General features: G+C 47.3%; 1 protein-coding gene across 2 annotated transcripts in view; it reads left to right on the forward strand.

Annotated features, from left to right (window-relative positions):
• The window catches only part of LOC144829004 (uncharacterized), a 391,507-nt gene that overhangs the window by 363,402 nt on the left and 699 nt on the right, over nucleotides 1–27,406 (forward strand). For both annotated transcript variants that reach the window (XM_078687693.1, XM_078687694.1), the window contains exon 14: nucleotides 954–1,112. In XM_078687693.1, the coding sequence (XP_078543819.1) occupies nucleotides 954–1,112 (159 nt within the window). The remainder of the gene's footprint in view (nucleotides 1–953; nucleotides 1,113–27,406) is intronic.

The following is a 27,406-nucleotide window of genomic DNA, read 5'->3' on the forward strand; positions in this document are numbered from 1 at the left end:
TTCCCCTAGAAGACATCTGCAAGGCAGCAACATGGTCTACAACACACACCTTCACTAAACACTACTGTGTTGATGTGCAAGCCAAGCTGTTCTAAGACCTCTCTTTCAAACTACTGCAACGGATACAGGTGACCACCGCTAGGGGAGACACTGCTGCACAATCGATGCAAAGTGTAGAATCTGCAGCTCGTATGCCTCGAACGGAAAATGCTATTTACCAGTATGCATCTGTTCTTGGCATGTAGAGCTGCAGAGTACTACACTTTGCATTAGATCGCCAACTTGATGACCATGCGCAGTATTCCCAAAAGGAAAAGTCGCACCACCTTGTGAATCGAAGAAAACTTCTTGAGGCAAAAAGGGGCGTTCCATGGGTGTTGCTGTGGGTGGTCCAGATTTACGAGTATTCTGATCTGCAGGTATACCCGGATCCAATTATATGTTACTTTGCGTTAAAAAAAATATATAAATTCAATAAAATAAAACAAAAGGTTACAGGGACGTTATAGTTGGGTTCACGTTTTACCAACACAAAACCATAGAAATTCATCAGTTCTAGTTGTGCGAATCTGAAAAACCTATAACTCATGCAGTTAAGTAACTTTAGGCCACTAGTTTTAGTTTCTTAACATAAGTATAACTGTTGAATTTCTATGATTTTGCATGGGTAAAATGTGAGCCTAACTATAACGTCCTTGTAACCTGTGAGTGTGTGTGTGTGTGTGTGTGTGTGTGTGTGTACGGTTTTCTCCCCATTTTGATTTATTTACTGTGCTGCAGAGATAGTGCATGTCTGGATTTCCAGAATTCTTTTAGTTCTGATTTGTTATATAAATGGTAAACAAAACATTTTGAAGAAAGATCAACTCTGTTGAGGACAAGTAGTCAATAGCAACTGAAGTTAAAATACTCCTTTGTAAGCTTCTTAGCCTCCTTCCTTTTCTGTTTTTCAGCTGTGCAGTCAACCCAACAAACCATGCCTCCCAGTACAGCAACGGCTGCAAATCCTGGTGGACTCTCTCCTGACATTCTAAAAATTCTTCAAGGAAAAGATGTACCTACAGTGACTTCAATCCTGAGCAAACTAGCACAATATTATCCTCCACTTCAAAGTAAGACTACGAATCACTTTAAAGCGTATCCCTTTTTATAAAATAAGTTTAAAAAAAGTTTGTCTGTTTATGAAAGAAGTTGATTTCTGTATACACTATAAACTGGTGTTTTGCTTTTTACAGTTTTAATTATATACATAAACTCTTGGTCATAACATTTTCAGGTCTGCAATTGTTGCACAACTCGAATGTAAAAATTCCTAGCTTACATGAAGGAGATTTACAATTCTATTAAGGACACATTAATATTGAAATATTATATTCTAATTTAAGACCCTGATTACAAGTTTAGGTGTTATTTTTTGCACCTGATATATAACAAAGCCACAGGTGCGTTATTTATCAAATGTGCAAAATAACATCTATCACAAGTAGCTGGGGAATAACTCGAGGACTTCGGGGTTTAATGCACCAAAATCCACATGATACAGTAAATACCAAGTGTTTTTCCACTGTTTAATTTCTGCAGATTTGATCTGCTGAAATTTAATGAAAGTTGAGATATTTATCGCATCCTATAACTAGGGAATGCGTTAAATGCCTTCCAACTCGTAATTCCAAGCCGTGCATAAACAGGGGTTTACGCACAGTTCTGAATGTAACAACCAACTAGTAAAACAGGGACTAAGGCTTAGAATATGCAAATTCAGAGTTTGCTACCCACCCAAAACACCACACCAAGAATAGGCTTAAACTTAAAACATTACTGTAACATGGACTCACCGTACCAATCCGCTGACCTCATGATGTCTTTTAGTCCTCTTTCCGCCTTGGATGCTAGAACTTGTCTCACAGAGAGAGCAGCAAAAAAAATTAGCAATGCCCACATCCTACATAAGCATCTGGCACACAAGGGCAAAATGTAAAATGAAACAAGTGCCCTGGAACACAAAGATTTTGTAACCTTTTCATATCTTCTGATATGTCTCAAAGCACAAGGCTCTCCTGCCAATTGTGAACATAACGCTGAGAATGGCAAATAAGGTGCTATTAATCCATAGCCTGGATGTCTCAAATCCTTTTGTAGGAATAGGAAAGGGCCCCTTTTTTGCATCGTTACCCCCCACTTTTTGCCAGATATCTGATGTACTTTGACTGAATGTACACTGGGTCCCGGCCAATCAGGTTCCCAATGCCTGTTTTTTTTTTTTTTTTACCAAATCTGTTCCTTTGTTTCCACAATTGCCACACCTGTGATCACCTATAAGTCCCTTGTAAAAGGTACCATTGGTACCAAGGGCCTTGTGACTAGAGAGGGTCTCAAAGGCCTGCAGCATGTATTGTGCCACCCTCGGAGACCCCCCACCAGTCACATACACACTGCCATTGCAGACTGTGTGTTTTGGTGCATACAAAACTTCAAAGTCAACCTGGCATACATCCCTGTGTTAACAATTAGATGAATCGGACCGTGGTAGCAATCCTTTTACGGGTGCACAGCATATGCTTTCCATTTATACTTCTTTTCAAATTTTAGGAATTAATCAATGTCCTCCTTGAAGTTTTGTCAAATATTTGTTTATTTCCAAAATTCAATCACACGTGAGATAGTATATGTTGAATTGCTTCTCATGCCTCAGATATGCTCATCCGAGCCTTTTCATCCTCAGAAGTGAATCCGATGGTACCCAATACATTTCAAGCCCTAAACGGCTCTTCTTCAGGGGTTTCACTACAAATAAAGAACATACAATAAGTTACAACTTCGAACTCTCATACCTGCATGGTGCGCAATTTATAACTCTATCATTTACCAATTAAAACCCCTGCCATGTCTTGCAGTTCGCCCATAAACAGCGTTTTCCTTCTGGAATCATGATAGTAAACAGCCCAAACAGTCGCCTGAAAACCCTTTCACGTTACTAACATTTCCCTTCAGGCAACTGTTTGGGCTGTTTACTCTGTACAGCCGAGCCTGGAAGACTACTACTGATTTAGCCTCCACCCTGCTGGCCTGTCTCCGGCTCAAAGACCTTGCAAAGACGACAACTCCTGTACCGTGGCCAGTGACTTCAAAGAACCCCAGGTATACTGCCACTCTTCAGCCTAGACCAAATTTCCTGGGGACAGCAGCCCTGTCCAAAAGAAACTACAATAAGGATTGTGGATCCACAACCATATTAAGGGTAGTACTGCTTGCCGGCATAAAGCTGCATTGGGCCTCATGAACCAACTCCGGAACCACCCCTTGCAGCCTAGACACCAGATGTTTACATAGTATCTCAAGATATAAGTTGAGCATGGTGAAGGCTCTATACAGGTATTTGATGCCACTTTGACTGAAGCATACTGGGTTCCTCCTAACTGGGTCCCCAATACCAGTGTTCTTTCCCTCTATGGGTACAACCTTTAGCACCCTCTGTAAGCCCCTAGTAAATGGTAGCCAGGTACAGAGAGTCTGAGGTACTAAAGAGTGCCCCTAAGGGCTGCAGCACAAATTAGCCATCCTAAGGGACCCCTAACCAAGCACATGCAAGACTATCATTGCAGGCTGCGTGTCCTGGTGCAGACAAAAGTGAAAACATGACATGTCCCACATCTGTGTGTGCCAAGTCCCTAACTGCATATAATATTTGTAAGTCACTTCCTACAGCAGGCCTGACAGCCCTTAGGCAGGTTGCTGGATATTACTTGTGAGGGTATACTTGCATGAGCAGATCTGTCCCTGTGCTGGGCAGTCCTATTACCGTCAGTACAAGTGACCAGAGAAGCCGTTTTAAAACATGTGCTGGACACTGGTGAAAACGAGTTCCCCAGCTACATGATGGCTTCGCTATAAATAGGGATGTTTGGTATCAAAACTATTGTATTGGTAAACCCACACAGATGCCAGTATTGGAATCATCAATACATGCTCCCCTAGGGCACCTTAGAGGTGCCCCTTGAAAACCTACCAGCCTCTGGTGTGCTTGCTTATTGGTTTCTGCCAGCCTGCCACCCTAGACACTGTTCTGACCTCCTAGGGTGGGGACCTTTTCTCTCAGGAGACCCAGAACAAAGACCTGTCCGGGAAGAGGATGTAACACCCCTATCCACAGGATGACCTGCTGATTAGGCCGGTGAGCTCCGAAAAAGCTGCCACCTTTGGAATGCAAATCTGGCTCCCCTCATAAGAAAGAAAGCTTCCGCCTTCGCACCTGGACAAGTGGAAAACTTCACTTGTATGGTTGGCATGCCACCTCCAGGTTAGTACCAACCCAAAGGTGGCCTACTGTGAGGTGGACACTATTTGTCTGAAGTAGCCATCTTTGTAACGGCATACCTAGGAATTCTTGGACTGGGTTATGCCCACTGCCCCTAGGAAGTGGTTTTATAGGGGGCTAAGTGAACCCAAGGGTCAGCCAATTGGCTACTACCCTACACTCCCCTAAGATCCCTAAATTCAGTATTTAGGGGAACCCCTGGCACCAGAGAAGCAGATCCTGACTACCTTAGGGAAAGGACACTAAACCCCATTACTTTCAGTGTAGCCATCATGTAGCTGGGTAACTCGTATTGACCAGTGCCCAGCTGGAGGAAGCTGACTTTTTATGCAGTGTACCGAAATGAGGTACACTGTGTTGAAGGCCAAGACGACCCTTATTGGCTTACATGGCCTAAATTAATAGTCCTAAAGGCTCTTTGTTGTAGTAGGGGCAAGCGGTTAAGGCATATCAGAGGGTAGCGTTAAGCATTTGTTGAACACACAATCAGTAAATGAGACACCCACGCAAGAAGAAACGTGAGACCAATTGAGAGAAATATATTTGTATACAATTTTGGACACCAAGATAATCGGAATCTGGTAAGTACTTTTGACTTGAATGTGCCCCATTTTGTCATGGTGACCCCCCACTTTTTACCACTGGTTCTTATGTTTTTCAACTGATGTGCACTGGGTCCCTGCTTACAGGTCCCAGTGCCAGTTCTCTTAACCTAAAAACAAGGTAAAGTGGTCTCATTGGAACACAGCACACACTTTGGCACCTGTGTAAGGCCCTACAGGGCTCGGAAAATCCAGTTGTCCACCTCCATTGTCGAGCAAGATTTAATTAGGACAAGCTATTTTTAGGGGCCACTCCCATTTCTGGCGGGCTGAAAATCCTTTAACTTCAGACACATAACAAAAAGTAAATGTATGAAGACAAACTGACTTTTGACCTCTGTCTCTAAAAGCGGAGTAAATGTGACGAGATAAGATTTGAAGGCATATTTATTGCTCACAAAGGGAAAGAGCAATAAAGATGCCCTTACATCTTATTACCTTCTCACAGTTGCTGGCTTTCAGAGACAGAGGTCGACAGTCAGTTTGTCTTCCTACATTCATTTTTCTTTATATCACTGAAGTTAGAGTATTTTGTAAAGTGAACTGTGACAATTGAACTGTGCAGAGCATGTGAAATGAAAGCCTGTAAGATGTCAGGCTTTGTTCTAACACAACACTGAAATAGCTAAGGGAATTGTTCAAACATTTCAAATATATTTCACTATTTCAAATAGCATTTCACTAGTTATGAAGACACATTTTTGTAATTCTGTGATGAAAATATATATTTATAGGTTCAAAACTAATTAGAACTCTTTACTTGATGATGTGCAAATTTTAAGTATTTTTGCTGAAACCCAATTTCCAAACATTTTTTATGCTCTGTTATCAGTAAAACTACGTTAGTGGGAAAGTTTTGTGGCCATTTCAATGGAAAACGTGATTTGTAAATGACAGTGAATTTTTAAACATAAACCTGGAATTATTACTGCTCCTGCCCAGATGAAAATGCAATTAGTGAACTAAGAGGCAAGCCAGGGTTCATGTGTACCCTATTTCTGATGGATTTATCTGCCTGTGGATTCCTCACCTCTTGAATTACCCCATGCTCAGCATTCCACAAAAACTTTTCTCCTCCGTCCTCCCACATCGACGAGAATGTCACAATGGTATGGCTCCGCATGTGACTCCGTGTGACGTCATCAGAGCCATAACGTCGGTTCCATTTTTGAGTATCACTGACCCCCTATGATGACTGTTTCTGGTGTCTCATCGGACCACGATGTCGGGGAGTGTTTATCCTACATGCGCACAAACCCCAAGGCACTGAAGGAGGGGGAGGCCAGATTATTCATTGCCGAAGCCAAGAAACAAAAGGGGGTAGAAGAACTTCGAGGTCCCGATCCAAGTCTCCGACTCTGCATACTTCGCAAATTTTGAGAGAACTCGGAATTCACATGAGAATGCGCACATGGGGCTCCCTGAGCGCAGGAATGGACAAAACCCCCTTTAAGTTTTGCACCAATTGCCATCACAAATACACCCAGAAGGACCAGCATCCAGTCTGCAACCTCTGCCTGCCGCTCTACCAGAACAGCGAGGACTGCAAAACATGCTCGCCATTCGCACCCGACCCTCAGGGTAAGAGAGAGGCAGATAAGGGTGAACCACACCATGCAGGGGCCACCTCCATCGCTCCGAGACTTGGGCCTCTCCAGTCGAGAGGTGGGCAGCATCGCCAAAGGACCAGAGGACTGCACGGTCGTCGAAGTCCATAAGAAAGCGTTGAAGGAGGTAAGAGTCAATGACCCTCAAACACTCCACCGACACTCGAAAGAGGGAGACAAAGTCTTCAAAGGGAACAGTGCAGTCGAAAACTCGACGAAAGCAACTGCACCCAAGTATAAAAAGCCCAGTGGTTCCTTCGAAAAGGACTCCCGGATGGCGAAGACTCACAAAAAATCACTAGCTGGAGTGGCAGAAGAGGAGACTAGCTGCTGTGCTGGACCCCACAGACTACCTCTGCCCTTTCCCCTGTATGATCTGTACAGGGGATTTGTCAGCTGTTGCAGCTGCTACCTGGCACAAAAGGATAAATTCCTGCCAAAACCATGAAACGTGCAATACCCAAAGGCCCTGGACTGAGACTGGAGACCCAAAGATCCTGACGTAGCTCTAATGCCTTTAAAGTGCTGCAGCACAGAGTCCGCTTTGACCCCAAACAGGCAAGATCCGTTAAAAGGCACTTTCCATAAGTGCATGGATGTAGCGACCCAAAAGGCATGTACCATTTGTTGATTTGAGAGCCATTCTACTTGAAGAGAATACCTTTTTTGCAGAATGCTCCATGCGTTTGGACTCCCTATCTGCAGGTGTAGATAGGAATGACCCTGCAGACCGCTTCAAGGAGCACAAAGCCTGGTGAACCAAACTTTCCGATGATTGATGAGTGGACCGGAAAGCAAGATCCCCCGGATCCACTTTATACCTCATTGCCAGAGACCTGGACACAGCAGGAGCAGGCATAGGCTTCTGCCACACATCAAGGATGGGCTCAGTCAAATCCTTGTTGAAAGGGAGTAAAGGCTCCTATACAAGAGGGGAAATGGAGCACCTCTGTCAAAATATTAGAGTATAATTCTGCTGTGGGAAAATGCAACACCAGCAGATATGCTGCCTTCCTGATCAGAGTGATCAGAAGTCACCTCCTGCGTTAGGAGACCTTTTTTTGGCGAGAATTCCCATTCCGGGGAAGTATCTAAGCCACTAGCTTCCTGCAGACCTTCAAAATCCTGATCAGTGTACACAATCTCCTCATCCTAGGCCTCCTCATGCTGTTCCTGGTACTCTCCTCTTCCATTAACCTCCGCCTCTCTTCTAGACCTCATCCTACGAACCAGCAGGGCCAGGCGCAGCACCGGTGACTTCAGGATCGGCGTCGAAAGGAGGTCTACTGGGACAGTAGTCAACGCCGACTGAGGTCGAGTCCGCACCGGTTCAAAACCAGACAACGCTGGGGAAGATCCATTTAGTGTCACTCACCCCTCCAGCGATTGTACCGGCGTCGAAAATCTTTGCTTTGGGAGAGGCTAACTCCCTGGAGCCATGAGCATAAAAGATATTAGGGGTGCCTGAGGGAAATGAAATGGCAACCCCCCAGGGAGTATGCCAGCGGACCCATGGGGCCAACATGCGCACCAGTAGGGTTTGCCGCTCTGGCGAACAAGCCGAACATAGCATTTAGAAAATGCGATGGATCCATATCCGGAGCCGGGAAGGCAAGATACCCTGGATCCGGTACTGCAGGCTCTGAAGCCTCTCGAGGAGGCAGCATATTTGGTTCCAGTTGTGGCGCCCGAGACCCTGGAGCAAGAGGTGGAGTAGTCGGCAACAGTGGTGTTTCTCTCGGAGCCGGTGGGGTCTCCACTCTCGGAGCTGGAGTCACCTCAGGAGAAGGAGACAGAGGCGTATAGTTTCTTACCTGTAGTTTAGCAGCTTAAAGACTTATTGGATTCACTACGCTGTGCATGATTCCGCCATCTAGTGGTTGGGTCCGGCATTGTAGTCTTTTTTTTCTCTTTTCTTTGGCCCAGGTGGGTGTCAACATACCACGATTTGGTGTCCTTCATGACGTCGACGCGTTTCCTCCGGAAGCTCCCACCTTTGGTCGCTATCTTCGGATTCTTTTTTTCTGGTCTTGTTACTTTTGTTTCTCCTTTAATCTTTTGAAATCTTTCTCCAGTTTTATTCCCTTTCCTCCTGTCTCATCTTTCTGGCGGAGGGTGGGTTCGCTAGTGAATCCAGAAAGTCTTCAAAACTTTTCCAGCAACTTCAAAGCGTAAAAACTTTATACAAACAATATCGACATCTAATATACTACTTTCGACACCATCAGCTCCATTCCGGTGCATCGCCGCGGGCCGTTGGGCCTATCGGCGCCAAGCGGCCTACGCCTCATGGACAGGACTCCGTTCAAGCGATGCCCGGTATGTCGAGCAAAATTCCCTCATAGCCATCATCACGAGGTCTGCAACCTCTGTCTATCGCCAGACCACGACGAGTCGACCTGCACAGCTTGTGCATCCTTCCGATCGAAAAAGACCATTCGGGATCGGAGGGCCTGTCTACACGAGATGAGATCAGCCCCAGCACCGGAGGACATCTTCGATGACTAGGTTCCACTCGTCCCAGAAGAAGATTCGCCTGATCTCCAGATCGTATCAGAGGCAGAGGACTCAGATGACTCGATTCAATCTCGTCAACCCGTGAGTACTCTTGCCCCTGCACCACAGACACTGCCCAAGGCAATGGTCAGCACTCCGCCCAAGGGGCCCAGTCGAGACCGAAATATTCCCTCAAACGCCCCGCCTTCAGGCTCGGCTCCGAGGAAAACTACACCTTCCGGTGCCTCGGCACCAAGCAAACCACACGTGCCAATTCCACCTCTTCCAATTGGCAACGAAGCACAAACATCCTTCGACACCGAAGGATTCTTCGACACCAAAGCCAAAACACCCTTCGGTACCATTAGACATAGATCCTTCGGCACCCAAGCCAAAAATGGCACCGGATCCAAATGAAGCTCCGAAACCGTCCGGTTCCAAGAATAAAGAGGGAAAACCAGATTCCGACGCCTCGAAGCCGACGAAACCTGCTTCCACTCCAAGGACTCTAACCTCGGTACCGAGGAATGTAAGGCCTGATTCAGAGTCCCCTAAACCCTCAGACAAGCTTACTAAACCAAAACCAGCTTCAACACCGAAAAATTTGCCACAGGACACGGTAACGCCTCCTAAAGCAAAAGACACAAAGAAACCTCTATCGGCACCAAAAAAAAACAACGCCAAAGAAGGTTGTAGAGGAGGAAGAACTGTTTAGACCAGATCTTATATTTCAATCAACAGAAGAGTGACAATATAAGTTTAAACGAAGACAAAAGGAAAAGAAAATCAAGTAGTTTAGTTTCTACCACCAGAACAAGTACATAGACAATAGGGAGATAAAGTGAGCATGCTTAGTGAAAGAAAAAGAACCCTCAGGCACCAACTTAGTCGGTAGCCAGTAGTCTTCATTGGGTTCTTGTTGAGAAAGTAGTATCAAAAAGTGTGATAAGCTAAAGTGAATTAAAAGGAGTGTGGACTACTCCCCAAACCGAAACACAGAACCATGGAGAAATAAGACACCCAGAACCAAGCCAACTGAATTTGGCGATCTGGCTCCTGAAGTCTTAGAGTTTGGTTACTTAAACCTACCACCAGACTATGGACATCATTAAGGAAGCTAGAAAACCCACTACCAGAGCGTGTTATGCTGCTAAATGGAAAAGATTTGCTATATATTGTAAAAATAATCTCATTGATCCACTGGACGCTTCCATCCAAAATATCATATGTTACCTTTTACATCTGCAAAGGTCCAATTTGGCTTATTCTTCCATAGGCATGATCTTTATCAAAGGGAGGGAGAGTGATCAATTGATCAAAGGACACTAGTTACCACTTTTGAGAGTGGAAGGTCCAGTTACAGCATGTGTCCGTGATCAGCATTCAACAAAGGAGGTGCTGAACTGTTCCTAGAACGAGGGGGAAGTTAAAATAAAGACTGGCGTGACCGGAGGTGTAAATATTACACCTTGGGGCATCCATTTTGTTGGATGTATTTGCCTCACACACCCCGAGGGATGTCATGCTTCATCATCGGCGGTTGCTCCTCGTCGGGGGGGCGGTGCAATCCCCGACGGGCACACCTCAAAGAGGGGCACTTTGGCGGAGATCTTTTGTATCCAACTGCCCTATGGTGAAGTGCGGGTGTGTGGGCAAGGGAGCAGGTGAGCCTGGTGTGATAATTAAAATGCAGCACGGGGTGCCGGAAACTATTTTATTCTGGTGGTCCCCCTACTACAATTAAAATCGTGAATACAAGCTCGCTTGGTGTCACCTCGTTAGGTAGAGTGACCCTTGTCGAGCTAAGGAAAATAATAAGTGGTCAACATGTTTCTCGCAATTGGATAAATGTCCTGCGATTCATCAGGACCTCAAAAAAGTGAAAAATTATAAAATAAGGAACTCAAAAACATGCCAGTGTCATGTATGCGTTGTGGGTATATTTTACCTCCGTGGACAGTCCTATGCCTAATGGTCAAGAACTAAGTGCCACATGAGTGGTCGGCGGGTCGGTACATCGAGGTTAAGCCTTCAGATTCAGCTTAATCAGCCCGTGACCGCGTGGGGACACCTACCCATCTCCGCCGAGTTCGCAGGAGATTTATCCAATTGCGAGAAACATGTTGACCACTTATTATTTTCCTTTGAGGTGTGCCCGTCGGGGATTGCACCGCCCCCCCCGACGAGGAGCAACTGCCGATGATGAAGCATGACATCCCTCGGGGTGTGTGAGGCAAATACATCCAACAAAATGGATGCCCCAAGGTGTAATATTTACACCTCCGGTCACGCCAGTCTTTACTTTAACTTCCCCCTCGTTCTAGGAACAGTTCAGCACCTCCTTTGTTGAATACTAATAGGCATGATGGCATCTTCATAGTTCCACGTGCAAGACTGAAAATGCGCCCATTACAAGAATGTCTAGCGCAACAGTAGAATCAGGCTAAAGGTCACCTCACTGACCTGGGGTTGGTAGACGGCCGTACATATCACTCTCTGCAATGGTGGAACACCAAAAACTTGACAAAAGGACGGCCGTTCCTCGACCCGGTTCCACAAATAGTGCTCACGACAGACGCATCCCTCACAGGATGGGGAGCCCATCTCTTACATTATACCACACAAGGCCAATGGAACAACCAACAAAAACTGTTCCATATCAACAATCTAGAGCTGCTAGCAATTTTCTTAGCACTCAAAACGTTTCAATTACAAGTACAAAACAAAGCTGTCTTAATCCGGACGGACACTATGACAGCCATGTACTATATACAAAAACAGGGGGGGGGGGGGGGGGGGACACTCTCTGCAACTGTCCCAGCTCGCACAGAACGTTTGGAGATGGGCCATTCCTCAAAACATACATCTGGCAGCAGAACACCTTCCGGGAGTTCACAATCAGATAGCAGATTTATTGAGTCGGCAGTCACAACAGATTCACGAATGGGAAATACATCCACAAGTTCTTCAGCCATTCTTCCAAATATGGGGGCATCCACAAATAGATCTGTTTGCCACCCACGAAAATGCAAAATTCCCAACCTTCGCTGCCAGGTTTCCACACCCACGGTCCGAAGGCAATGCGATATGGATGAATTGGTCAGGCAGATTTGCGTACGCTTTTCTGCCTCTCCCACTCATTCCACTAGTAGTGCGCAAGCTCAAACAATCTCTCAAACTGATCCTGGTGGCTCCCACATGGGCACGCCAGCCGTGGTTCACCACACTACTAGATCTCTCGCTGGTTCCACATCAAAAGTTACAGCTCACACCCTCCCTGTTAACACAGAACCATGAAGAAATAAGACACCCAGAACCAAGCCAACTGAATTTGGCGATCTGGCTCCTGAAGTCTTAGAGTTTGGTTACTTAAACCTACCACCAGACTATGGACATCATTAAGGAAGCTAGAAAACCCACTACCAGAGCGTGTTATGCTGCTAAATGGAAAAGATTTGCAATATATTGCAAAAATAATCTCATTGATCCACTGGACGCTTCCATCCAAAATATCATATGTTACCTTTTACATCTGCAAAGGTCCAATTTGGCTTATTCTTCCATACGCCTGCATCTTGCAGCAATTGCAGCCTATTTACAAAATAGGCAACATCTATCTCTCTTCAGAGTACCTGCAATAAAAGCATTTATGGAAGGATTGAAACGAATAATCCCACCTAGGTTACCACCTGCTCCTGTATGGAACCTAAACGTTGTACTTACAAGACTCATAGGAACCCCTTTCTATCCTTTACACAAATGTGAATTGCAATTTCTAACCTGGAAAACTGCTTTTCTTGTTGCCATCACCGCTCTCAGAAGAGTTAGTGAAATACAGGCATTCACAATACAAGAACCATTTTTTCCAAATACATTCTAATAAAGTGGTTCTTAGATCTAACCCTAAATTTCTACCAAAGGTTATCACTCCTTTTCATCTAAACCAATCTGTAGAGCTACCTGTGTTTTTCTAAAACCCAGACTCTGTGGCTGAAAGGGCCTTACACACCTTAGATGTTAAAGAGCTCCGTTACACTATTCAGATAGGACTAAATCCTTTAGAAAAACAAAACAATTGTTTGTATCTTTCTCTCCTCCACACAAGGGCAACCCCATCTCTAAGGGGGGGGATTGCCAGGTGGATTGTAAAGTGTATACAAATATGCTATCAAAAAGCAAAACGTGCACTAACAGTTCCTCCTAGAGCGCACTCCACTCGCAAACTAGTAGCCTCTATGTCTTTCTTAGGAAATATACCACTAGAGGACATATGCAAGGCAGCAACATGGTCTACACCACACACCTTCACTAAACACTATTGTGTTGATGTGCAGGCCAAGCAGCAAGCTGCAGTGGGCCAAGCTGTCCTTAGAACACTGTTTCAAACTACTGCAACGGATACAAGCGACCACCGCTAGGGGAGACACTGCTGCACAATCGATGCGAAGTGTACACTCTGCAGCTGATATGCCTCGAACGGAAAATGCTACTTACCAGTATGCATCTGTTCTTGGCATGTAGAGCTGCAGAGTTGTACACGCCCACCCGCCTCCCCGGGACTTGTATCCGTTCCAGTGCTCATCTTACTTAGATGCACACGCATGGACATCCTTTCTCTTTACTTCTACTAACTCAATTTCCCATCATGGCGAAAAACAATCTGAGGATGGAGTCGATGACCATGCGCAGTATTGTCCAAGGGAGAAGTCACCTATCTCGTGACTACAAAGACTTCTTCCAAGAAGACAACAACCTGCAATCATCCGAGCCCAACACCAGGTGGCGATCTAATGCTAAGTGTACGACTCTGCAGCTCTACATGCCAAGAACAGATGCATACTGGTAAGTAGCATTTTCCTTATTTTTTCTTTTTACAGTTTTATATAGCACGAACTTGACCCAAAGGTATCAGCGCGCGTAACATGGACACCCATTGCATTACAGACGGACACATTGATTTTTAGGCACAGGGATATTAAGTGATTTGTCACATCACAGGATGTTTGAGCCTCTGGCCAGACTCAAACTTGATTCTCCAGCTTCAAAGTCAGCCACCCTAACCGTTAAGCTACACCCTTTCCCTCAATTTCTTGGCTGTGTTACACTACAGCCCTACCATGCACAGCGCCTGCAATGTGACCTTTACGCTGGGCCAGCTGCGTCCCTCCAGTCCAATGTAAATGGACCGTGACAAGCGCTCACAGAACTTTCCCCAGAAACATTGATACTCAAGGTGCATTCTCTGAATTTGTAGGACTTGCTACAAATGCAGAGATGATGGCCAGCTGGGCATCTCTTTACCTTTTTACTGCCGATTCTCAATGAATTACACTGTTGACATTTTGACCTGCAAAAACGTACGTGTAGAAGAATCACTTTGGGGCTTGTTTCTTTGAGTTTCACACTTGCAGAGCATGTTACTTTGCGAAAAACATACATCGCGGGTCGCAAACAGAGGATACTGACCGCTTGATTTACATGATTGTATAAAGTCAGTACCTGGAAAACCCCTCAAAAACCTTGTCCATACAAATCGGACAGACATACATTTGTTTGCTAAGAAGGCACAGTCAACTGATACCATTTCCAGTTGGTTTCATGTGATAAAAAGGACATTGTTATACGATGATGTATGTTCGCTTTTGGTGGAGTGAGAAAGCGTGGAAAACTTGAGCACTGGTCTGCAAATCATTTCAGGAGACAAACAGAGGTTGTGCTTATTCTGAAAGATGCAGCCCAGCGTGACGCAGGGCCCAGTGTGAGGCTGACTGTAGAAGGCTTTCTTGAAATCAAGCGTAGTGGTCCGGGTCATCACCGCCAAGCAGTGCGTCGTGGGGGGCTTGAAGAGTGATATTATGTCTGCAGATTCTTGGGTTTCTTTTTCTTGAAACAATTCCTCTTGTTTAAAGGAAAGTATTTCCAGACCATAGGTTTGTATTTTTAACATTATAGGAAAAACCGTGTTAAGTGTTTTTATCCGTGTCTCAACATTTTCTTACCAAGTGCAATCTATTCCAGAATCATGCCCACTAAAGTGAGTGAAGAATGAAATGCCATTAAAGATATTGTGACCAATATTAGGGCCCTTGACCCTCTTTTCTACATGTAAAACAACAAAGTAAAAAAGTTACCCGTTACTGATGTAAATAATTAAATAAAAAGAAACTGACTTTTTCATTAATCCGCAACCAGGTTGTCTCTCAAAAAAAGGTAGCCTCCTACACCACTTCCTCTTCACTTAAATCGTGTTAGAGGATTCTACGGTCTGTTGAAGATTGTAGGCAGGTTTAAGGTTTGCCAGGAACATTTGTGCGACATCTGCCACTGGTTTATGATAAAAAGTTGTAAAAGTGACCCTAACACCAGTCTACTTCCTATATTATGTTTGCTGTAGCCTGCAGCCTACAAGGTAGCAAACGAGCCTTCAATGCCAGTGTTCTGCAGTTCAATCCCCATCTCACCTGAAGGAGAGATGGTCCTGGGTCAGCGGTAGGTGGGTGGGGAGGGAGTTCCATGTCTTGGCCGCCAGGTAGGAGAAAGCTCTTCCGGTGGTGGTTCTGCGAATACGTGGGACGGTGGTGAGGGCGAGGCTGGCGGATCGGAGCTGGCGGTTGGGTGTGTAGAACGTGAGGCGGCTGTTGAGGTATTTGGGGCCCATGTCGTGGAGAGCCTTGTGTGCGTGGGTGAGGAGCCTGAACGTGATCCTCTTGCTGACGGGGAGCCAGTGCAGGGCTCTCAGTTGGGCAGAGATGTGGCTGTGACGGGGGATGTCCAGGATGAGTCGTGCAGAAGCGTTCTGTATGCGTTGGAGTCTTTTCTGTAGTTTGGCTGTGGTTCCAGCATAGAGGGCGTTCCCGTAGTCCAGTCGGCTGGTGACAAGGGCCTGGGGGACCGTCTTTCTGGTTTCAGTGGGGATCCACCAGAAGATCTTTCGGAGCATGCGCAGGGTGTTGAAACATGATGACGAGACGGCATTGACTTGGTCATCGTGAGGGAGTAGTCCAGGAGGAAACCCAGGTTGCGTGCGTGGTCCGTGGGAATGGGGGCGGTGCCCAGTGCAGGGGGCCACCAGGAGTAGTCCCAGGTGGAGGGGGATGGTCAGAGGATGAGGACTTCCGTCTTGTCAGAGTTCAGCTTCAGATGGCTGAGCTTCATCCATTCCGCGACGTCTTTCATTCCTTCCTGGAGGTTGGCTCTGGCAGTGGCGGGGTCGTTGGTGAGGGAGAGGATCAGCTGGGTGTCGTCAGGTTAGGAGATGATGTTTAGGTTGTGTTGGCGTGCGATGGCTGTGAGGGGGCTCATGTAGACGTTGAAGAGGGTGGGGCTGAGCGAGGAGCCTTGAGGAACGCCACAGATGATCTTGGTGGCCGCTGAGTGGAAGGGAGGGAGGCGTACTCGGAGTTCAGTCGGAGAGGAAGGAGGTGATCCATTCCAGAGCTTTTCCTTGGATCCCGGCGTGGTGGAGGTGGGTTGTTAGGGTGTGGTGGCAGACTGTGTGGAATGCAGCCGATAATCCGAGGAGGATGAGGGCAGCAGTTTCCCCATTGTCGAGCAGGGACTTGATGTCGTCGGTGGCTGCGATGAGGGCGGTCTCGGTGCTGTGGTTAGCTCGGAAGCCGGACTGCGGTGGGTCAAGGGAGTCGTTTGTCTCGAGGAAGGTGGTCAGCTGTTTGTTGACGGTCTTCTCGATGACTTTAGCGGGGAAAGGGAGAGCGAAATGGGGCAGAAGTTCTTGAGGTCCGTGGGGTCCGCGGTGGGTTTCTTCAGGAGGGCGCTGATCTCTACAAGCTTCCAACTCTCTGGAAAGGTGGCAGATGCGAAGGAGTTGTAAATAATGTTCTGGAGATGGGGTGCGTTGATGGAGTCGGCTTTGTTAAAGATGTGGTGTGGACAGGGGTCGGTTGGGGAGCCGGAGTGGATGGTGTTCATCACGTGGGTAGTGTCTTCAGTGCTGACGGGGATCCAGGTGCAGAGGGTGGTGGTGGGGGGGCGTTGGTTCGGTGGTTGGGTGCGTGGTCTGGGCGCCGAAGCTGTTGTGTATGTCGGCGATCTTGTGGTGGAAGAACGAGGCGAGTGAATCGCAGAGGTCTTGCGAGGGCGTGCTGTCGTTGCTGGCGCTGGGGTTGGAGAGCTCTTTGACAATGCTGTAGAGTTCCTTGCTTTTTGTGGGTGTTGTCCAGTCGTTCTCTGAATGCTGTCCTTTTGGTGGTGCGGATCAGCTGGTGGTGTTTGCGAATGGCGTTCTTGAGGGCTGTCCTGTTTTCTGTTGACTGGTCGTGGCGCCAGGCTTTCTCGAGGGTGCGGCAGGATTTCTTGGAGTTCTTGAGGTCGTTGGTGAACCACGAGGCTTTCTTGCTGCTGGGAGGATTCTTCAGTGGCGCAAGGGCATCAGCACAGTTGGTGAGCCACTGTGTGAGGTTGCGGGCTGCTTCGTTGAAGTCCGTAGTGGTGGTGGGAGGGTTCTGGCTCAGCGAGGTGGTGAGCTGGTCGGTGGTGATCTTGCTCCAGCATCTTCGGGGAGCCTGTTGCGGGTGGTGGTGGTGGGTCGTGGTTTTTCTGAAGTTGAAGTGGACGCAGCTGTGATCTGTCCAGTGTAGTTCGGTGGAGTGGCTGAAGGAGATGTGGTTGCTGGAGGAGAAGAATGGGTCAAGCGTGTGGCCGGCGTAGTGGGTGGGGGTGTTCACCAGTTGTTTGAGTCCGAGGTTGGCGAGGCTGTCCAGCAGGATGGTGGTGGTGTTGTCATTGTTGTTTTCCAGGTGGAAGTTGAGGTCCCCTAGGAGGATGTAGTCTGAGGAGGTGAGGGCGAGCGGGCTGATGAAGTCTGCGATGGCTTAGCTGAATTGTGTGTGTGGTCCCGGGGGTCTGTAGATGACTGTGCCTCTGAGGGTGGTCTTGGGGTCGGTGTGTATCTGGAAGTGAAGGTGCTCGGCGGCGGTGAGGGTGTCGGAGTTGGTTGTGATGCGGATGGTGTTTCTGTGGACGATGGCGATGCCTCCTCCGGTTTGGTTGGCGCGGTCCCTCCGGGTGATCTTGTAGCCATCCGGGATGGCTATGGCGATGTCGGGGGCTGAGGAGGTGTTCACCAGGTTTCCGTGAGGAAGGGGACGTCCGGCGCTGTTGTGTTGAGGAGGTTCCAGAGTTCGACGGCGTGCCTGTGGACGGAGCGGGTGTTGAGCAGGATGTACTTGAGGTGGTTGTTGCTGGTGCCTGGTCTGGTGGGTGCGGTGCAGGTCCAGAGGCAGGTGAATTTGCAGGTTTTGCAGGTGAAGGGTCCGTGGGTGCGTTTCGGGGTGGCTCGGTGGCAGGGGGGCGTCCGGCCGGTGTTGAGTGCGCGGAGGGTGGCGGCGTCGTAGCTCCGTCGGGTTGGGTGGCAACGTCAAGGGCCAGGGGTCCTGGCGCTTGGCGCGGTCCAGGCGTGGACGGGCACAGACGTGCTTGCCTTAGGCACGACTTCGGCGCGGCCGCTGCACGGCTTCCATATGAGGGGGAGAGGGAGGGAGGAGCAGCTGGGAGGCGGGAGCAGGGCTGCCAATGGGAGGTGAGGGGGCGGGGATGCGAGCGGCGGGAAAAGTGTCACATAAGGCAACAGGGGGCGGGGGGAGAGACGGGCACAGCGGCACAACTAAACAGAAGAAATAACAAGGGGCACAAGAGTAAATGAGGGGGAAGTAAAAAAACAGCCAAAAATAAAACGGAGCAGTGAAAATTGAGCAACAGACCAGTCTGCAAGGCAGCAGACAAGAGGAGCGGTAGTAGCGGTACACAGGGGGTCTGCGCGGTGGCAGAGGGATCGACCTGCCTGGGCCTTAAGTAATTCCGTAAGGAAGGAGAGCAGAAGGAAAGGTACCTCAAAGCAGAACAACAACTCTGAAGTTGTAGGTCTAAAGGTGGCAGTTTACACACCACACTGACAAATCAGCAAACAGTGTCTCATAATACAAACTAAATAAAAAACAGTAGTAGACATTTGTGCATGCCTCATGACTTAAATAGGAACCACCACAAGTGGAAACAAGCCCGCGAATGGTGTGCGCGAGAGCGAGCACCAGGGCTGGATAATGTAAAACACATGTCGTCCCTGAGATGCAGGAGCTCCTGGTGTGCACGCGTGGTTGTGAGCAGCAGCATAGGTTTCCAATTATCGCGCCCGTGTCTGGGCACGATAATTAGAAACATATGCTGCTGCTGTGTGTAACAGACACCAATAGGCCATGGGCGGAGCAAGTCGCCCGCCTTTGGATAATTGCGTGCTGTCTTTGTAAAAAAAAGACGCACGCAAAGGCCAATAGCGTGGCCCAAAAGTAAAAGCACACACACGAGCGTGTGCGATTCCTAGTGTCGTTTTCAAACCCCCTACAAAAAGTCTCTCTGCGCACTGCAACACTAGGCGCGAGACCTAAAAATATTTGCCTAGGGTCACAGAGTTTGGGACTAGTTCACAGGTCAAGTGCATTGCAGTTAGGTCGAGTAGATTATTCAAGGTACTAGTGTAGGAAGCTGGGTTTCTGCTGCAGCAACACCCCCTCCCTCTTTGCCAGACTACTGAAGCACATTGACTTGATGTGCCCTGGGTCCCTGCCTATCAGGTTCCCAGGTTCGGTGTTTCCCAAAACTGTACGTTGTACCCCCAATTGGCACCTCTCTGGCCACCTGTCAGTCCCTTGTAAAAGGTACCATGGGCGCTGTGACCAGGGAAGGCCTCTAAGGGCTGCAGCACATATTGTGCCACCCTTAGAGGTCCTGTACCTTAACACACACACGCGCACACACACTGCCGGTGCAGAGAAAAGTGAAGAGTCGACATGGCACACACGTCCCTGTGTGCCGTGCCTACAACCTACTGCCTTTGGCTTAGGTCAGCCACCACTCTAGCTGGGTGCACTATGCCACTGGTGGGGGTAAAGGTGCATGAGACATGTACCCCTACAGTGTCTAAATCCATCTGTAGACATTGTAAGTGCACTAAAGCCATAAAGAATATTTGGTCTGTGAGTTTGTCATTACGAACTCCACAGCACCATAATGGCTTTACTGAATTCCGGGAAGTTTGGTATCAAACTTCTCAGCATAATAAAACCACTCTGATTCCAGTGTGGGATTTATTATACAATGCACTTAGAGGGCTTCTTGCTCCCTGAAAAACTACCAATCTCTGGTGGCTTCTCTGACTGGTACACACCAGCCTGCCACCACTAGACATGATTCTGGACCCCTGGGACGGGAGCCTTCGCTCCCTGAGCCCAGAAACAAAGCCTTCCTTGGGCTGAGGTGGTCACACCTCTCCCAGGCCAGAAGAGCCATCTGTGGCAGGGGAGCTTCAAAGGCCTTGCTGCCTTTGTAATGCGACTCCCTAGCCTCTCCTGCTATCAGGAATAGGCCCCCTTCCCGTCTCCCCTCCTTTTCGATGAGGAGACAGGTGGGAAAAATTAGCCAGCCCAGAAGGTGTGAGCACCTCTGCCAACCCACCCCTCAGGTGAGGAAGGCGGGGTGAAGCCCACTCTTCAGTTCCTGTCATCTTGCAGATGGCAGGCAATCCCCAGTCTGGATTAGGGATTGTGCCCGCTCCCCACATGGGGTGAGCACACCCAGTCTATAGCCAGCCTAAGGTCAGTAGCCCATTGGCTACTGACCCTAGAGACCTCTGAAACGCCCCCAAAATACAGTATTTTGGGGGCAACCCTGGCCCAAGAAGACAGATTCCCGCAACCTACGAAGAAGGACGAAAGACCCTGCCCAGCGAGGAGACTGCTGAAAAGAAGTGACTTGGACCCAGCCCTACCGGCCCGTTTCTAGAGATCCTGCTTCAAAAGTCGCTTTGTCCTGCAGCCAGCGACCTCCAGAACCCTGGAAGGACTGACTGCCTTCAACAAAGACCGGATCTCCTGTGAACAGCAGCTCTGTTCAAGAGAAACTCCCAAGACAGACTCTGAGCCTCCTGAGGACAAAGAAAGCAGACGCCTGGAACCACCACTGCACCCGTCGCCTGCGGCCAGAGTTCGAGTGGCTCACTGGTCCCAGCGAGGTCTCCCAGCTCTTCTGAGTCTGAGCGTACCGTGGTTTGACCCCTCCAGGACTCCCCAACATCGCCTGCAGCCTCTTCTCGGAGACACCCCCCACCCCCCAAACGGCGAGTGGTCCGGTAAGGTGAACTCCGACCTCAAAAGACACCCCTGCATCCAGCTGCCCTGCGCCCTGGTGAAGAGAACCCGATGTGCACCTATGTCCCGAGCTCTCCAACTTACCTGCTCAGCTTTTGAAAGTCTTCCTGCAGGCAAAATCCCAAACCGGCAAATCCCATTGAAAACGGGGCAACCAACGCCAAAACGGCACTCTCGACCCAGCCGACGCTACGCCGTTGCAGGTGTACTTTGGGTGCTAACTCAGATCCTCCTTTGCCCTGAGCCTTACACCAGGAGCTTTGCTCCCACAACTTTGAGGCTTGCTCGTGAGCTGCCACCAACCGTAGGCCCCCTATCCCGCCTTGGATACATTGGGCCTCAGCACTCTGCACCTGGCTGCCCTAGTGCCGCTGAGGGTGTTTAGAGAGTGCATCCCCTACCCTGGGGGAACCCTGGTTCTAACCCCTGAATACCAACTCGCACAAACTTGTACTTTACCTGTTAACTTCATTACCCCCATCGGAATACATTGACTGTTTTTCCTTAAATTTGTGTGTGGAGTTGGTTTGTATGGAACATTGACAAAACTGCATATGTTCTAAAAGTGATTTACTTACCTTTTGTCTAGGAAATGTCTCAGGGTGATATCTAGGCATATCACACTGATTAGCAAAAGCAATCCAGTAAGTAATGTACAAAGTAATCTGAAAAGTAACTGAACAGTAATTTCAAAACATTTACTTACCTGTAATTCAATCAACTGCATTTGAACCTGCATTCAATTGTAAAACATTGCGTAAGATTTTGCAAAGTATTTATTTCACTTACCTGCACCAGCCCTGGCTTTGTTCTAGAAATAAAATAACTAAATATTTCTGATGCAAACAAATTGGTCTAAGTACAGTCTTTAAGTGTGTGACAAATGCTGATTGAGTATGTACAACAAATGCTTAACACTACCCTCTGATTAAGCCTTACTCCTCACCCACACTATCACAGATAGAGAGTAAGGTGCCATCTACTTTTACCTCTGCCTATCTTTAGGGTTCCACTGGACTCTGCACACTATACCTCATCTTGGTATAGGATATACAGAGCCAGCTTCCATCAACTAGACCTGAAGGTCTAGTAACATTTTTATGATTTTTCGAGCCCTGCCCTAGTAAGTACCCCTGGTACCTAGGTCATGGCTACCAAATAGGGTCCCTAAGGGCTGCAGCAGGTATTATGTCACCCCAAGGGACTTGTATACAAGTTGAAGCCAAGCTGCCATTGCTGACTGCATGACATGGTGCTAACCATGTTGAAATCACGACCTGACAGTGAGCCATGATGGTCCCTGCATTTAATATATGTAAGTCACTCCTACAGTTGGCCTTGTAATCCTAAGGCAAGGTGCATTATATTACATGTGAGGGCATAGCTGCATGAGCAGCTATGCACCTGTGCTGTCTAGTTTAATTACTAGATAGTACAAGTGAATAGGGAAGCCATCTTAAATATAGGTATTGCACACTTGGTATCAAACATACCTTAATAAATCTGTACTATTGCCAGTACTAGATTTATTATGATATGCACCCAGATGGCACCTTAGAAGAGCCTCCTGAAAAACTTAACAGTATCTAGTGTGCTAGTTGACTGATATCAACTGATCTGCCAACAAAGACCAGTTTCTGACCCTCTGCAAGTGAGAGCCCACGCCCTGAGGCTAGAAACAATGCCTGCTCCACATGAAGGTGTTTGCACCTCTTCCAGCAGGATGGCTAGTTATTTAGCATATCCAGGCCTGGGGCTTCATTTGGCACCAGGACAGGCAGGGAATTAGCTATACAAGTAGCCGTGTTGCACCTCCAGACTAGTCACACCCCGAAGGTGGGCTACCAAATTTTCTCAACAAAAGAAGGGTTCCACCATATTGTTTTTGGTACAGTTAGGAACTCTGTGGCAGTATTATGCCCACTTCCCACAGGAAATGGTCATATGGGTGGGGTAGTGACCTCAAGGGTAAGTAAGTAGCCCATTGACTACTACCCCTCCCTACCCTTAACACCCCTAACATTAGTCATTTATGTGCTCCACTGACACCAGGAACCCTGACAAATTAGTGCTGCAAACCAGTGCATCTTTCTACTGAAGGTATAGAATATCACTTTCCCTGTGTTTTTTTTTATGTGCTACAACCTTCTAGGGAGGATAAGACTTCATCATTTGGACAGAAAAAGAATACTTAGTTTTTACATGAAGCACTTTAAGGATCACCCGGTGGAGGACCACCCTTTTTCAGTCTTTGCATGTGCTAAGAAGTGAAAGACATTTCAGAAACAAACCTTGTCTAGGTCGATGTTCCTGTTCATAAAAACATGCTATGCTCTGGCCAAAATGAAGGCTACGCAGGGCTTTCCTTTTGGCCAGGGCAATTTATTAGAATTAAGGCTTCCACCATGGTGTTGCCTAGGAGTGTTCCGGTGTTCGACATCGGCCAGGCTACTGCATTGATGTCCATACACACCTTCAACTGGCATTACAGTTTTGACGGGTCCGCATGGAGGGCCATTTCGCGTGGTTTATCCTACAGGACTTTCTGTTGTCAGTCCGCTCCTCAGACCCTTCACCATTTGGGAAGTACTGCTTTGTTGTCTGTGCCCTTACCCTTAATCTTTTGCTTGCGTCGGACGGCCTGCAGTTGTCCAACGCGTCGGACCGCTCCCAGCCATCTGCGCACATGGCCCAGGAAATCCCTCTAGTTCGGGCATCAGAGGGATTTCCTTTCAATCAAAACAGCCTTAGGAGGTGGGGAAGAGTTCCTGTTCTGATCCTTTCACTGAAATGACTATTAACACGTACATCACGCTGACGTCATTTCAGTGAAACCAAAACTGAAATGAGCCCAAACATTTCTGAGAACTAGACACCTAGGGAGTGCAGGTAGGTGTGCTTGCGTGTATCTCCCAACATTTTCCTACCCAGAATCACCTGCAAAAATCAAATGTAGCTAAAAAAAACAAATTGCATTGCAGCACTCGTTGTGCCACCCTTGGGGGGGGGGGGGAGAGACACAAGTAAAACGAGAATCCCAGACTGCCATTTAAAGTCTGGAAGAGCAGTTTAACTGCCTGCCCGACTTTGCCATTTAAAACAATGACAAAGCCATACTTCCCACTTGCTATATCTGTAAGTCACCCCTATGGCAGGCCTAGCGAGTACGAAGGCAGGGTGCAACATATCTCATGGTAGAACATATATTTTACATGTTTTGGTAGTAAAATCTCTAAACTGTTGTTTTTACTATGGAAAAGCTTGGTCTTTAAATTGGTGAGTACAGAGTTACACACGGACCATTCAGTTTTGCTAACTCTGGAACAATGTGCCCAAATTGGGTCATCCAAGGTATCTTTTCCTTAACTCCAGCTTGATTCTCGGGGTGAAATTAATGTCGCAAGTTGCAGCGTGCAACTTGGACAAAGTTGCCACTTTCTCGCCTTTGGTCCCCTGAGCTAATACAAGTTGCATGTGGGGTCCTGTAGCCAAGACCTCTTTCTGCTATCTGGGGAGACTGCTATTGGCTCCCAGGAAAGCATACAGTCTGGGCCTGCTCTGGAAGGAGGTGTCACCTCTCTCCTGCAGGAAGTCACTCAGGTGTAGGCCCAAAAAGCAAGCTTCAAAGGAGAAGCTGTCTTTAAACGGCAAATGTGTTCTACTTAGGAGAGGGGCTGCTCCATTGTTCAGGCTGGACAGGAGAGGAAAAACAGTTGTCAAACCACTTTTCAAGGTACTCATAGCTGCCTTGGTAGCCACACCTCTGGGTTTGTTCTAAGGAGCTCCATATCTCTGGTGAGGATTCCTGTCTTTTTACGAGTGGGCAGAATGGTGCATCCTGCATGCCCAAGTGCCACACTTTGCAGAAAGTGGTCACCAGGTGAGAGGAAACCTGGTAGCCCATTTGCTACCAATCACCTCCTGCTCTGAGGGCATTTTCTGAGCATAAGGAGGGCACCCCAAACTCTGATCTCGAATGGGCTGGAAGAGTACTGAAGAAGGACTGCCCTGCTGCACCATAGAACCAGCAAAGAGAGGCTGTACCGGTGAGGACTGCAAATTCCGAACCTGGTGGCTAACAAGGGGGAGGGACTGTGCTTGCTATGTCCTGCTAGAGGAGAAGTCCCCTCCAGATCCCAGCCAAGAGACTCCAAGGGTCAGTGAGCTGGCCTCCTGTTTAATTGTTATCCCAAAGGCTTCACCCCACTGCCAACCTCCGCCTTGGAGCGCTAGGGACCAGGAGCCGACACAAAGTTGCAATCAAGTTCGCTGAAATCTGGAGTCTTGTCGTAGTGCAGCTGGGACTTCCAGAGGACACATCCTCATTCCAGGAAGGATTGACCTGTGACCACGATACTATTCGACTGGTAGTCCTGTAGTGACTGAACTTCAACCAGCACAGAGTGGACTTTGATGGACGTTGACCCTGTGACCAGGATCCTCTCCCACTTCATGGACCGAAGAGTAGTCGGGGCAAGACCCTAGTCGACCGCATCTCATCCTTTCAGCACCTTCAGCATCCTTCATACCTTTCATCAGGACCACTTCCGTAGGAAAGACTTTCCAAAGATAAAAGTGCATGGAACTGACCGAAGACTGCTTCACCTGTGTGGTAACTGTTTCTGAGGACCTTGCTGGTCGCCCTGACTGGCTTATTTCTGAAGTTGATCGCCTAAAGCAGCTCTAAGTAACTTTTCAGTGAAAACATTGCTAAGTGTAAATTATGTTGAATTTATCAGTGCTTGTTTGCATTTGAGTGAAATAACCCTATTTACTATACCTTGTAAATTCAATATCTCTTAAACCTCTGGTGGATATTTTTTTTGTGCTTGTCAAAAATACACTCTATATTTATGAATTGATTCCAGATTTCTTTGGTGTCCTCTCAATTTCTCCTTCATTTGCTTGGTGCTATTTAAATATTTTACACTTGTTCCTTTCTGTAAGTCTTGCTGCTCTAAGCCGCAGCTACCCAGGATTGAGCTGAAGTTTTGACAAAGGAAAGCTTAGTGTCCTAAAGGGGTTAATAAGTGTATTGCACTATTAGGTTGTACACCACACCATATACACCTGGTTTCTTCACACTGCATATCTGCCTGGTTTCTCCAAAGTCTTAGGAAAGTTCGAATCTGCTACCCCTGTCATCAGTGTAGACACCTTTAAAAATATATTGTAAGGGAGACTTTTGTGTCCTGTGTGGCCATCCCGGTGTTCTTCTTTTATAGACTAGTGTGGAATCTTCTATTAAGTCTACTCATGAACAAACGTTTGAGTTCCAGAACCTAAGTCGATGTATGTGAATAATAGCGATCATATTTTGGGCCCTTACACCAACTACAGCATTGATAAAGACGGTGTTTCCTTTGCTCTGAACCTCAACAACTTGCTTTGTTAGTTAAATCCAAGAGTATATAATTTCAAGACCATACCCTCATGTATTAATTTTTAGCTAATTCTCTGAACTATGAGTTTGCAAGAGGAAGTAGAAAGTTCTCTGCAGGAAATATATTGCCAGAAACATTGACAGAACAGGTAGCCAGTAGAAATTTCTTTGATCAAGAATGTGTTCCTCTTGCTTACGTACCACATTGGCTATTGTGTTCCGTGCTGTCTGCAGTCGTTAATTGGGCTCCTACTTACACAACACTGCAGAAATCCAGTTTACCGACAGTGGTTTCCCTGGTTGTCACCGCCAAGTGAGAATGATCAAAAATGGTATGAGGATTTGCAGTAGTAAGAAGTAGAACTAATGACACACTGTCAACAGATTAGAAAAAATCACCCTAATGATTTGACTTTTGAGAGAGTAGTTGAAGGGGTGTCCATTATTCTAAAATTTTAATTTGGGTGAATGCACCTACAAGTTCATTGGCATTCAGTCAGTGGTTAGACTGCAATATGTTTTGCATTGTGAAATCCTGTGGCTTTTTCGGCCTTTAAAATGTCATTAAATTATGTATAAGGATAAATAGTTTATAGTAATGGGCAGACAGCTGACAACTGGGAAGGCAATACTATTCATTTGAAGCAACAGATTAACCAGGTTTCTTTGGATGAAGATAAGACATTGGTCTGCGGACTTACACAGGATAAAACATTGCACTAGCACTTTAGGAGCATTTCATGTCATTGCATTCTGTCACTTGAGGTCATGAATCCCTTAAGCAAGATTTGGTCAGTTTTTGTTAAAGGTGGTCCTTGGTGCAGTTTTCTGACAATGCATACGCA

This window comes from Lissotriton helveticus, chromosome 4_1 (genome assembly GCF_964261635.1).
Source record: "Lissotriton helveticus chromosome 4_1, aLisHel1.1, whole genome shotgun sequence".
Lineage (NCBI taxonomy): Eukaryota > Metazoa > Chordata > Amphibia > Caudata > Salamandridae > Lissotriton > Lissotriton helveticus.